The sequence below is a fragment of the Coregonus lavaretus genome (genome assembly GCF_964263955.1).
Source record: "Coregonus lavaretus genome assembly, chromosome: 40".
NCBI lineage: Eukaryota > Metazoa > Chordata > Actinopteri > Salmoniformes > Salmonidae > Coregonus > Coregonus lavaretus.
In genome coordinates this window covers 8,503,032-8,516,831 of record NC_140027.1, presented here as the reverse complement: position 1 = coordinate 8,516,831, position 13,800 = coordinate 8,503,032, and the positions used below count along the sequence as shown (strand labels likewise).

General features: G+C 44.8%; 1 protein-coding gene across 1 annotated transcript; it reads left to right on the top strand.

The window, feature by feature from the left end:
• The first annotated feature begins 3,006 nt into the window (after positions 1-3,006).
• LOC311113685 (SERTA domain-containing protein 2-like) lies at positions 3,007-12,535 on the top strand. Its single transcript, XM_084156984.1, has 2 exons — positions 3,007-3,313; positions 10,077-12,535. Exon 2 carries the CDS (start codon positions 10,081-10,083, stop codon positions 11,158-11,160), a length of 1,080 nt encoding a protein of 359 aa, XP_084013110.1. The 5' UTR covers positions 3,007-3,313; positions 10,077-10,080; the 3' UTR covers positions 11,161-12,535.
• Positions 12,536-13,800: the final 1,265 nt, after the last annotated feature.

Sequence of the window (13,800 nt, the reverse complement as noted above, 5' to 3'; positions counted from 1 at the left end):
TCTGATGCCTTTGTTATATTAGCTTTTGGTTGAATGTACTGTCGTAGTAAATATATAATGTTATAGCTTGGTCTGACTAAAATCTTGTGCATGACCCATTTTGTGTTGGGCGTTTGTTTTCAATCAATGCTGTTCCTATCCTATAACAATGGACAAAAGAGTCCTATCTTGTCAGCCTTGTCAGCAGGTGGCCAAGGACAACACCCACGCCATAGGTCTCTCAGTTCTTCCAACTCACGAGTTCTTGCTCTGAGGACACACACACACACACACACACACACACACATCATCACTGATAACACACACACACACACACACACACACACAAAAATCCCCTCTCTTTAGGCTGAACATTTGAAGACAGAGAACCCGACTCAGAGCCAATGCAACAGTGGAGGGGACCTCGCCCAACTCATCAGGACCAATCAGAAGATCAGAACTACTAGATTCAACCTACATCATTTATTGTATAAAATGTCTGCACACAATGTTTTCGGGGCTCTCTTCAGATAGCTCCCTAAGAGTTTGACGAACGAGTCCGTGCACGCGATTCCAGATATCTTTACCTCTGAATAAACTGCCTTTATTATACCATATCCACCCTGTCCAAAGTCTCTACTTGGTCTCAGTTCTCCAGTAAACTTGTGATTATCAACAGTACACAACGGTAACAAACAATTGGGGGAACTCACGGGGCAGATAGTAAGGTCGCAGTGACACAGAAAGCAGTTCAATGTCGGGGGTACAGAGTCGCTCTCTTACCAGGATCGCGGTCCGCTCTGACCAGGGTGAAGCCGGCCGGCTCCACTTCTCTGTCCGGGACTCTGTCATCCAGCCAAGTCTCCCAGCTGTATTGGATTCCGCTGCCAGCAGCGTTTTCATTATTTAGTCCGTTCGTAGCGGGTATGTACACGATCAACAAGATCAGTCCAAAACCCACCACTGGAAATCCATGGTTGGCAGAATGTTTGTAAACTAAGTCTACAAATTAAAAACATAAAATAACGCCACTAAGTGTACAAATTAAAAACATAAGATAACGCCACACTGCAGGTCGCAACAGAGACGCTGCTAGCCGCTATTTTCTTAGTTACGTTCATGGTTACGTCACGTATGACGAAAGCGCGTAAGTGCAAGCCCACAGACACCCATAGAGAATGTATTGAAAGCTTTGAAATTTGAAAAAAATAGATTTTACATGACAGGCTATGAGAGACTTCTGGGCGATTTTCAACCTGACTGAAATCGCCCCAAAAACGGGCGGGGCCATTTGAAGCACGACTTTAGCCTGATTTGACATTTAGTGGCAGTCAGATCAGATTACAACACTGATAACTACTGTTGCCGTGATATAATTGATTAGAAAAAAAATCCCTTCCTTTTCCCGTTTGGCAGTGCGTCGCCCATATCGCCCTATTGAACAGGCCGTCCCTGCTTGGCCCTAAACCCTCAACCCTTGAATTACGTTTTACATCGCCACATCCGAGTGTACCCTGCCCAAGCGAGGAAGAGTGATGATCAGAGAGCCAACGTCCTTGGTGGAAATCTTGAAATTGAGCTTTAAAACAGCCAATCTAAAGCTACTAATGTACCTAGCAAGCTAACGTAGCTAGCTAGCGGCAGTTATCCATAGCTTGCTAGCTAGTTTTATAGTTTGGTCATTTATTCCAATACATTTAAGAATTCCAAAAAATATATTTATGAAGCTAGCTACGTTTTATTTGGTCCTCACTACGATACTAAGCCAATTTTCCAACGCTAAAATCAATGTCATCTATATTTTTTGTTGTTGCAAGACAGCTTAATAATTTTGTCTGACATGCCGAAAATGCAGTCGTGTTGATTACATTTCACACTTCGCGGCCACCGGAGTATGACACGTGACTACAGTTTGCGTTTAATTGTGGGTCATAACAACCCCACAAGTGATCAAAGTTCTTCACTTGCTCCCTCGAGCTAAATCAATGGCGGAGTGGGCAACATTAGGGAATTTTACCTCCACTTAAGATGGCAATCAAACTGCATCCGGTTTTGACGTGGATTCCCCCAAAGGAAAGTGGCTGGCGCGAGGGCTGAGGGGGTAAAAATTTCGTGTTTGGACTGCAGCCCTGGTCTGATAGTTTCGAAATAAAATGCAATATGCAATTAAGTTAGCTAGTTAGGTATGTGGGTGTAGTGGTAAAGGGCATAATAGTCAGGGATCAGTCCAGGTAGTCAGCAGCAGGACCCGGTAGATTTGGGACAGGCAAAGCCAGGAGGAATCATCAGGCCAAGGTGTCCTCAGGCATAGAGAGAGAGAGAGAAATAGGGTGATTAGTAAGAGCATTCTGATCCAATTTGTTTCATTATTTGACTGTTAAATACACTTTTCAGATTGCACACATTTATTAAATTATCATTTAATAAACCTGCAAACAAAACAATCATTACGTTACTTTCATATTGTATCTGGGTTAAAAGAAATACATTCTACTCTAAATCAAATTGTATATAATTTCACTTCATAAATGTTTAATCTTATTAAAACGGAATAATGTTCTGTAAAGGGGTTCATGCCAACAAATCCAATACGTAATTTAAAACTATGTTCAGTAAGCACAACATTTATTTTGAAACTATCCCTGTTTCTTTTACGCTGCTATGTTAGGTTAGGGGTGAAAAAACAGACTGCTGCAACCTGATTGGCTGAACGTGATACCCAACATCTGGGACTAGCATTTAGCCACTCTAGCATGGTGGGGGAAAATTCATAAGGAAAGTACGCATATATTCCCAGTTTTCTGTAGCCTTCTCGACATTAAATCGAGTTAAGGAGGAAATCGCAGCCTGAATTGAGAATGTTTTAAGTACAAACCGTTCGCCGGGGCACACTAGTGTATTACCGGCTGGGCACATTAAGCCCAGACAATAATGGAGATGCATAGCGCCCACTAGCGGCTTCCCAAGCTACATGGGGGCGAGGCGTGTGCCACCGTACCAGTCAACACAGTCCGTTCAGAGCGTATCTTCACTTTACGTCATTCCTAGCCAGTGTGGTTGTATGTCTATCGTAAGAAAAAAAATTAGCTCAGGCAGTGCCTGTCTTGCTGTTCAGTGAACGGTAGTTGTCTGTGACTAGACTCATCGGTCTCCTCGACATCTCGCCATTGTGTAGAGCTCCACGGCTATTTTGGAGAACCGCGGCGGGGAAATGAAAGTATAGACGTCGACGGCGAAGAGTTCGATGTCCCGTGTTCCTCGTTGTAGATCCTCTGTTCTTGGCGTCACATTGACCCCGATGCAGGATTTGAAACCCTTGCTGGAACTACATGTGGTAAGTTTATGATTGCGTTGCCTTTACCACTTATTTAAACACGATTCAACGTGGAATAATTATGCGTTGATTTACGTATCAATGAATTATTAGCCGTTATTTACCTGTTTGCCATTTTTTATAAAAAGCATTTTGTCGCATTTTATTGTTGCTGTGTCTTGAGTCGAGAGAGAGAGCGCCGCCGTCTGTGTGGCTTTTTTGTTACGTTTTGCTACTTGTCTGTTATAATGTTGCAACTGTTACATTATCGCATGTGGAAGGAGGCCCTAATGTTCGAAACGAGAATGTAATATTGTTATTAAGTCTCCAGTTCAGTGAAGAGCCGACTGAGTACTTTGTGGCAGGTGGCGGTGAGTAGGCTATGGCGCCCCCATCACAGCCATAAGCTATCTGTGGCGTTTGCCTTTGGAGGTCAAGGGCAGCTGTTGTGACAGCTACAGTGATACGTCAGTGACAGTTCATACAGTGAATTGATCAAGCATGCGTTTTGGCATTACAGAAAACCCAAACCATTAAATTTAAAATATTTATCAATAAATAAAGTCGTTGTTAGTCGGCTAGTCATCCATACAATTTCCCGCAGTGTTAATGCTCCAGTAGTGGGAATGTCTGCTTCTTTTTTCCTGTAGTCCGTCTGCCTGTTGAATAATGTTTTTCTGACATTTGAAAAAGCAAGTGACACCCACGCGACTTCGTTTCGTTCTAAATGCTAGAGCCATGTCATATCAACAGTGATCATAGGGCCTAGGCTACAAAACAACTTTTTGGTGTCATGTAAGTCGTTGAGGGAGTGGGAGGAGGAGCTTCACACCAATATAACTTTGTACACTGAAAACGTTGCTGTTCATTTGGGCCCCAGTACAATTGCTACTTTGTAAGTACAGGAGCATTATGTAATGGTGCATGTTTTTACATTTGAGACCTGCCCATAGCTTTGTCGTGACTCATCAGATATTGACTTGGTCATCAAGTTCTGATTTGTTTGAGTGACTCATTGTCACCTTTTACATGAAGATGATGAGCCATAGTTCCTGGAAGCCAAACTAGTAGTTTAGAAAATAGAAACCTACATGCCTTTTCAAACTGTTCAGGCTAAAAGTTCATGAGGACGCCATACTTATATAGACTTGACTGGGAGAATGGGGCCTCTGAATGAATCTGATACAGCCCTCTGTCTTTGTTTTGTAAAGCTTTTAACTACTGCTGTTCAGATTTCCAAATAGTTTAGCACTGGTTCAGAGATGTGGGTGGCAAAAAGGGCTAGTTCTGGCTGCTGCCTTGTAGGAACCTAACAGTGCAAAGTGTTATTTGCATTTCAACTGCAGGGCTGAGTGCCATTCATATTTGCGCAGGGAAATATGGATGTTTTCTATTTTTTTTGTAGAGTTCCGTTGCATGCATTGGAAATGATTATACCGCAATTCAACTCTGAGGCCTAATGGAACATTTCCTTCATTTGTTTTAATAATGATGTTAAAGATTTATGAATTGCCCATCAAAACACCAAATAATTGGATTGAGGCATTAATAAAATATGAAAAAGAATAGTATGAAACCCACCAAAGGGCTACCAACATGCAACGAACAACCACAAGGAATCTGCCCAGATTTACGGTAGACACACAGTCCACACTACTACCAGACTCGGAGCATTCCATCTCCGTGACTGAAGTCCACCTTTGCTTCCTTGACTCTGTCTGCTCTGGTTTCCAGTAAACACAGTTTGTTCCTCTTTTTATTTTTCTTCTAATATGCGAGCAGGAGGGCTGAAGTTCACCTAAATATTTCAGCCAAATTGGCTCCAAAATCCCCCTCTTGGTGATCAATCAAAATAACTCTCTGTAACTCTGCCTCTCTTCCAAACAAGGTCTGTCCAAAATGGCACCCTATCCCCTATATAGTACAATACTTTTGTCCAGGGCCCTGGTCTAAAGTAGTGCACTGTATAGGGTGCCGTTTCAGACGCAGTCTGAGTCTCTTCCAAACAATCCCAGTAAATCAGTGCTACAAGCATCCACTTGCCTGCTGGAGAAACCTGGGCAAACAACCCTAATGCCAGGCCAGCCCAGCTTCTGAGTGTGGTTTCTCGCATGACCAGAGCCCAACAGTGAACCTTGTCTTTCAACCTGGCATACAATTATTCTCTTCCAGGAACCTTTTGGGCAAAATCAAGGCCGAAAATACTTGCATGCTGAATATGTGTTTAACTTTTACTGCAGTCTTGAAGGACTTGGATGTCTGGAAGAACTTGAAAGAAATAGTGTGGAAAATAGAATGATTAGGCTTGTTGATGAATGAAATCTCAGGTGCAGGCTGCACTGTGTGCCATTGAGAAAAGTGCAGGATCTGGAATTGCTCTTCCAGCCTAAGTGTGCACTGCAGAGTTGGTATTGGAAATTGGTGTACAACCGAGACCCTCCTCAGGATGACGATGCCTGCTGAGTATGTGAGGCATGCAGCTGCCTGCTACCACCCTAAAAAAAATAATAATTCCAATGACATTTTGACCTTGTCCCAGATGGGGCTCTACAAATCCCTGGCACTTCATGGAAGTACACGCTGAAATAACATTACTGAATAATTATCAATAACATGCGTACGGATTCTGGGTCGTATTCACTAGGAAGCAAACGGGGAGGGACTGCCTGAACTTGTCCAATAAGAAACTCCTGTTTTCGTTTTTTCCGTTAAAACATGTTGCACTACGGTGTGCACTAATGAATACGACCCTGGTGTATCGGAACAGAGAGCTCTTGGAGAACCGAGAAGTTCATGTCGGGACATGAGTTTTTAAAGTGGTCATGTGCTCGAGGGGTGGACATTGGGACGAGGCAATCTGAGTGTAATCTGAGTGCCATCGCTGTAAGCCTGCTGCGAGTATGGAGTGAAAGAAAGCATTCTGTGTGGCCGGAATGCTGTTGTAATTGGACACTTTTGTGTTGTTTTGTCAACGGAAGGTGTGTCTATTACTATATTGCTGCTCTATTGTTTTCTCTATATCTCAAAAACACTCTCCCTTTCACTTTCCTTTCCTCTCTTTCTCTTTGTCACCCTGTTTTTCCCCGTCACCCACAATCCCCTGTCAGTCTTCTCTATTCTCAGTCTCTCTCCATCTCGCACCAGTCTTCAGACAGTGTCAGCAGATGGCAGCCTCGAAGGGCCCCACGTGTGAAAAGAATAAGTGAACAGAGCACAGAGCAGGGGTGGAAGAGGGGGCTGATGAATAATTTTACTGAGTGGGGGAGGTATGTGGAGGCATAGTATTTGCAGCGAGGGAACTACTACAAAATGTAGCCTACCTACATCAAAGTAGTGCACTGGTGAGTAGGGGACCATTTGGGATGCACTCCATATGTGCACTGCACACACACAACTTGCTCTCTCACCTCCACTTCCATATCCAAGCAGCAGCACCAGCTGCAATAGTGATGGCAGCCTGAGTGGAGAAACAATTAGGTTCTTTCCTCCCTCCCTCGCTTGTCCCTCCTTCCTACCTCATCCGTCCCTCCTCCCTCTCTCTCTGGATTCCCAGCTGACTGTATTCGTCATGGTAACAGGCGAGTGTGGAGGTAGCTTTCCCCAGCCACGCGCATGCACTTCCTCGGTGTGTGGGCCCTCGGGGGTGGGGGTGGGGGTGGGGGAGGTTTGGTGTGCTCACAGTGTTCAGAGTCCAATTGGCGTGTGTGTCTCTAAGCAAAGCTGAGACACACACTCTCACTCACTCTCACACGCACAGCAATGTGCTCTACAAGAACACGGTTTGGAAATGCGATAGTGAATCTCTTTTCCTCTGGCTTTCATGCTGGTAGCATACGTTACACAACCGACTGAAAGGGGCGAGTCTCTCGCAGGCTGTGTGCAGTAGTTTATGTATCAGGGTAGAGTTACACGTGCCAGGGAGACAATGCACTGCAAGAGAGGTGTGCTCTGTGCTCCATCTTAGGTGACAGTTTAGGAGGCGTTCTAGTGCCTAGTGCACAGTTCCCAAACTAGGGGTCCCTGATATGAAAATAGGGTCGTGGGAGAATTTCCCAAATCCTGAAAAAAATCCTGTAAAAAATAAATAATATATTATGATATTGTCTTTATCTCAATCATTGTAATGTAGTTTACCTTAAAAATCTAAATGAAAATTATTCAAATCTAAAAGATACAATTCAACCAGAGAACGCCGCACTTGGTCGTTGCACTTGAATCATTCCACAGTGAATGGCTTGGCCCGCTACGCTATGAAACCACACACTACTGCAGACTTTGATATAACCGGCCGCATTTGATATGGTGAAAACAGTGTGTGAGGGCCGAGATGCCCATGCATTGACTTTTGGTGTGTCGGGGGATGCTATTCACAAGGACATATTGTTCTGTCTCATGATTCCCAAGCATGAAACATCACAGGGGATGTTCAGTGTGCTGCGTGGCTATATTGACGAAAAACAGATTCCATGGGATCGAATGATGGGCTTTTGCACAGATGGGGGCTCCATCTCTGCACTCTAGTTATGAATGTGTCTCCCTCTGCCATATGGACGCATTGTATTATACACCGAGAGCAACTGGCGGCAAAAGAGCTGAGCACAGAACTCAGATATACTTACTGTAGCAGGTAACTTCAATTGTAAACTACATCAAACCACATCCACTGCACGCAGGCCTGTTCACAAAACTATGTGGAGATATGACAATGTTCTATTTCACACCAAGGCTTGGTGGTTATCGAGGAGGAGTGTTGGAAAGATTATTTCGCATTGAGAGAGGAACTGTTGTCATTCACAATGGATGTAAAAAATAAAAAAGACTTGGTTGATGAAAAGAAAATGTCTCCTTGCCTATGTAACAGGCATATTTGGGAAACTGAATGAACTAAACACAAGCGTGCAGGGGAAATACAAAAGCATTCTACAGATAAGTGACAAAATCAGTGGATTCAGATAAAATAATTATTTTTGGAGAGCGAGTCTTTCAAAAGTGGGGGAGGGGGGGGGCATGTATTTGAACGGTCATCCATCTCGGAATTCCAACTCGGGCCTCTTTCTAGAGCGCCGACTGTCCGACCTGAAGATCACTGACGTCATGATTTCACCTCCATATTTCTCAGAGTTCCCAGTTGTCTTGAAAGCGCCATCAGTGGTCTCGTCTGCATTAAAACCAAATGTCGATCCAGGTTGGATGTGACTGCAGAGATGAGGTGCGACCACGGCCCCTGACTTTGAGAAGCTCTGATGCAACATGCCTTAAGCACACCCATCTCATTAGTGGTGGTGAGAAGATGCATTATGTCAGACAAATTATCAACTGACTGTCATAGCCCTACATTAAAAGTATGTGATGGTGAGTTGAGAAGACAATCAGAAATACTGTGAGAATGTTTTTCAATTGATTGCCATAGCCCTAAATAAATAAAAAAGTAAACATTGGCTGTTAATTACACTGTTTTTCCCCCAAATGGTTGGGATCGCGAGAATTCTCAGACATCAAAATGAGGTGGTGGGCCAAAAAAGTTTGGGAACCCTAGCCTAGTGTGTATGATACTGTAGAGTATATTTTCCTTCGTTGTTTTCTGACCTCTATCTGTTTCTCATCTCAGAAAGACAGGCTGACAAGAAATAAGGGAGGTGAGTGAATGAGTTGGAATGGATATGACAAACTCCACCTCGATCTGCCAAGATCATAATTATCTATACATTTTACTCCTTTCCTACCTAGAAGGGGGCCCGGTTATGTTGTGCTGTGTGTCTGTAAATGTCAATAAATGTATACAAAAAATAAAGAATAATAATATAGACGATCCCGCAGGTGAAGAAGCCGGATGCGGAGGTCCTGGGCTGGCGTGGTTGGATGTACTGATTATCTTGGCAAAGGAGAAATGGTCACTAACAGATGTAAACAAATTTGTGCACAAAATTGGAGAGAAGTAAGCTTTTTGTGCGTATGGAACATTTCGGGGATCTTTTATTTCAGCTCATGAAACATGGGACCAAGACTTTATATCTTTCTGTAAGCCCAAATGTGACCATTTTGAACGCGTAAATCGATAAAACAGCAGGCCCATTTCTGCCTGTTTTCTGTGCTGTGTCCGGGCAGGAAGTCAGTAGTTTCCTGTGCTGACACGTCTGTTAGCGCCGTGTTCTGATTGAGTCAGGTGGTTCAGTTGGGAGCTTGGGTGCGTCCCAAATGGCATCCTATTCCCTATTTAGTGCACTACTTTTGACCAGGGCCCATAGAGCTGTGGTCAAAGGTAGTGCACTATATAGGGAATGGGGTGCCATTTGGGACGCTTCCACTTTGTCAGAACTTGCTGCCACCCACCTAGTCAGCTGACGCCGCCTCACATGTGAGCTGGTCAGCTGACACCAAAACCCCCTCCTGGCATTCCCCCCCCCCCCCCCCCCCCCCCCAATACGCTGTGACGCTGTGCGGGTGTGTTCGCTGCTTGCTCGTCTCATTTCTTGTCACTGTTTGCGAGGAAGCCCCTCTGCTTCCAGGAAACTCGTGTTGTTTGAGTGAGAAGTGGATGTTTTCCGCTTGTTGTATTGCTGATAAAACTATGAACGAGGGCTTTTCCCCCTCACAGATGTTTGTTAATTTTAAACACTCGTATCACATACAAGTGTAACTGGCATCTATCTCACTTGGTTTTGATGTGGTACGTCTCTAGCAGTCATTCTTTCACGTAGCTATGCCTCACTGACTACCACTTTCACATATGAAGAACATTTTCAATGTTTTGCTCCTGACACCTTGTTTCTGGTCTCTCCCACAGATATATGTTTGGTAACGGCGTGAAGCGCAAACTGGATGAGGACGGCCTGGAGGAGGGCAAGGCGCTCCTCACGTCAGCGGCCGGAGCCCCGGGCAGCCACTCGAGGGTTAATTACACGCTGCAGCGCCAGACGGTGCTAAACATCTCCCTGATGAAGCTGTATGGGCCGTCGCGGACGCCCGCCACCGAGCCAGCCCTGCAGCGCCGCGTGCTCATCAACAACGTCATCCGCCGCATCCAGCACGAGTTCAAAGAGGAGGGCGGCGCGGGGCTGCGCGCACTCTTCTTCTCCGTCCCGCCGCCGGTGCCGAACGTCACCGAGGACGAGGGCTACCACGAAGCTCCGTCATCCGCGTTTGGCGGCGTTCTCTCCCCGCCCCTCTCGCCGCTGTCATCGCTGGACTCTGGTTTGACCCCGGCCTCGCTCCTGGAGGACGACCCGCCACTGTTCTTCGCCTTGCCGCCGTCCTCACCCCACCCCCTGGGTCACCACCCTCTCTCCCCGAGACCGTCAGCGCCTCCCCCGCCGCCCGCCAAGGACAGCTTCTCCTCAGCTTTGGAGGAGATCGAGGAGCTGTGCCCCATCGCAGTGACAACCTCTACTACCTCCTCCCTGCCTTTGTCTCCTCCACCTTCACCCCAGCCCCCACCCTCTCTACCAGCAGGGATGGACGTGAAAGAGGAAGGGAGGACATACAGCCCAAAGGACAAGGAGTCGCTCTTGCTCATCGAAAGCCAGGCTGCAAAAACCATGTCGGCAGACCCGCTCCCCCCGCCCAGCGCCCCCACAGACATGTCGCCCTCCTCCGGGGGATTCCTCACTGACTTTGCCCTGGACGACATTCTGTTCACGGACATCGACACCTCCATGTATGACTTTAACCACCCCTGCGGCGCCTCTTCAATACCCCCGAACATGGGGGTGTCCAAAACGAACCCCATGGTCACTGCGGACGACCTGGTCAAGACTCTGTCCAGCTACAGTGGGGGAGGGGCGGGCTCTCCCCCTCTGGCCCAAAACCAGCCCTTCAAAATGGACCTGGCCGAGCTCGACCACATCATGGAAGTCCTGGTGGGGTCTTGACTGACATCGGGGTCGTGTTCAATAGGCACAAAACTGAAGAAAACTGAGTGAAACGGCAAGGTGCTTGTCCAATAAGAAATGCTCATTTATGATATCTGTTGCGAAGCGTTTTGCTATGGTGTGCCCTAATGAACACGACCAACCGGATAAAAAGTGCCGTAGGCGAAATGTTCATTGTTTATTTTATTTTTTGGGTCCGGAAATTGTAAAATGTAATATCGAGACTTCACCAGAGACTTTTTAACTACACTGTGCATGCATTGTGCTCGCCTTTCCAAAATGGAAACAAAATGTTGAAAATACTGTATGGAATGCTTTTATTTGATTGCAATTTGAGTGCCTTTGTCTGTGTACTACTACTATGTTCCTTGATTTCTACAGCCATACATTGTCTCTCTTCTCCAAATGCAAAGAGTGCATTTATATACAGCTTTTGCATACAGCACCATGGGTATACACTGATGTGTCCAAATTGAGGGTACTTTTAGAATATTTTGTATCTGGACAGCTTATCAATATTATTGGATTTTTCATAGGCCTCATTCAAGTTTTTTCAATATTTTCATGTGTTATTCGTAATTTGTTAGTTGAATTTATCATACTGCTGTGTATGAGCTTTCAACTCTCTATTTGTAGATGGACTACGTTTCCTTTTCCTGTATTGAATCTCAACTGATCTGACTCAAAAGGATATCAAGTGAAATACTAGGGTAACCTTGTAAGGTTCAAACACAATTGCAGACATCAAGAAATTTGAAAATAATTAGTACTAAGTGATTATGAAGTTATTTATTATTATTAATTTCTGGCGTACACATATTTATTCAAACATGACACTAACATTTGGGTTGTACAGAACATGCAGTGAAATTCTGATAGTAATGTGTGAAGAGATGCTGTGTAATATATTTTACCCTCATTTAGTTTTTCAGGGAAGTGAATGCCGTAAGTGTGTATTGGGCTATGTCTCATCTGTTTGCGGCAATCGATCAGTCGGGAAACAGTTAGCCAACAACTTTGTCAGTGATGAATTTAGTAATCCAAAGCCTTTAAAACAAAGCATTTCTATTGTCAGTCAAAAAGGGCAAAAAGCAATTTCTGCTGCTTCTATTCTTTGCATGATTGTTTATTACTTATTTTAAAAAATGAAGTAAATGTGGTCATTATCAGTCATCTCGCCGATTTTTAAGTTGACCTGTTTTCAAAAACGGCTGTATTTTTATCACTGACCTTGAATCTGTGCCTTGTTCTATGCAATATGTATTAATTGGTCGGAAATATCTGATTTATTTTTATGTATAAATGTGCATACGACTTTAATGCAGTTATACTTTTGTAGATTTATTTTATACAATAAATTGAAATGAAATGTCAACAGTTCTCAGCCTGTTCATTGACGGTGCATGTGTCCCATTTGAAATGATACTCACTCTATAACCTCGAATCCAGTTCCAGCTGTTTTAATTTTTTCCCTCTAATTAGGGACTTAGATCTGGGACAACAGGTGTGTGCAATTAATTTTCAGGTAGCCCAGAACCAGCAGGCTCCGGACCTCGTAAGGTAAGAGGGCGGCAGGTAGCTTAGTGGTTAAGAGCGTTGTGCCAGTAACCGAAAGGTCGCTGATTCTAATCCCCGAGCAGACTAGGTGAACATCAGTCGATGTGCCCTTGAGCAAGGCACTTAACCCTAATTGCTCCTGTAAGTCGCTCTGGATAAGAGCATCTGCTAAATGACTAAAATGTGCCCATCATGACTACTAGTGGCCTGTGCTGGTATACCACAGTCAGGTTGCACTCCATTGTAGTCCTGTGTAGCTCAGTTGGTAGAGCATGGCACTTGCAACGCCAGGGTTGTGGGTTCAATTCCCACGGGGGACCAGTATGAAAATGTATGCACTCACTAACTAAGTCGCTCTGGATAAGAGCGTCTGCTAAATTACTTAAATGTAAATACTATCAAAGGTACTCTGATAGTACCTTCATTTCCAGTTTGGAGTCTGCCATTTCCTTGGGGTTTTCTCGTTTGGGCAAAAGTCTGTCCTCCGTGACCCAGAAACCGATGTAGTTCGAGGAGTGTGTGATTTCGTTAGTAGGGAAGACTGTCCTCACCTCGATAGCCTCCTTTTGGCGAGGAAGCACCAGTGTATCCCACCACGGAAGAGTTATCTGCCACCCCCTTTGACTCAGCTGCTTGCCTCAGGGTACATACCTGTCCATGCTTACTCTTACTTGCACGTCTTCTGTACACAGGTTATGATCATTTTGGACAGTCCTTGGACCCCTAGACATACCAAGCATTGGCTTTTCGGTAGTCTGACTAACTACCTGTATAAAACAAGTTGAATGATTGTTAGCTGGTCAAGCTGGCTGGAGTCCTGGCCCCAGTGTGTTGTGTCCTCTTTGTAAGACCACACAGCTACCCATACTTCCCCTTTCAGCACTACTGTGACCAAGCCCAATGGCTATGAATTAAAACAGCATTTGAACATTGTTTCTCTAGGCCTGGTTTTAAATGAGGCCCACTCAATAGAGAAGAGTTTTAGGGAATTAAATACATGCACAAAAGGCAAGTTTGTATGGATATGAATTCATTGTTCGTTCCCTGTTGGGAGGAGTAATGGAGCATGAAGGACCATTGAGC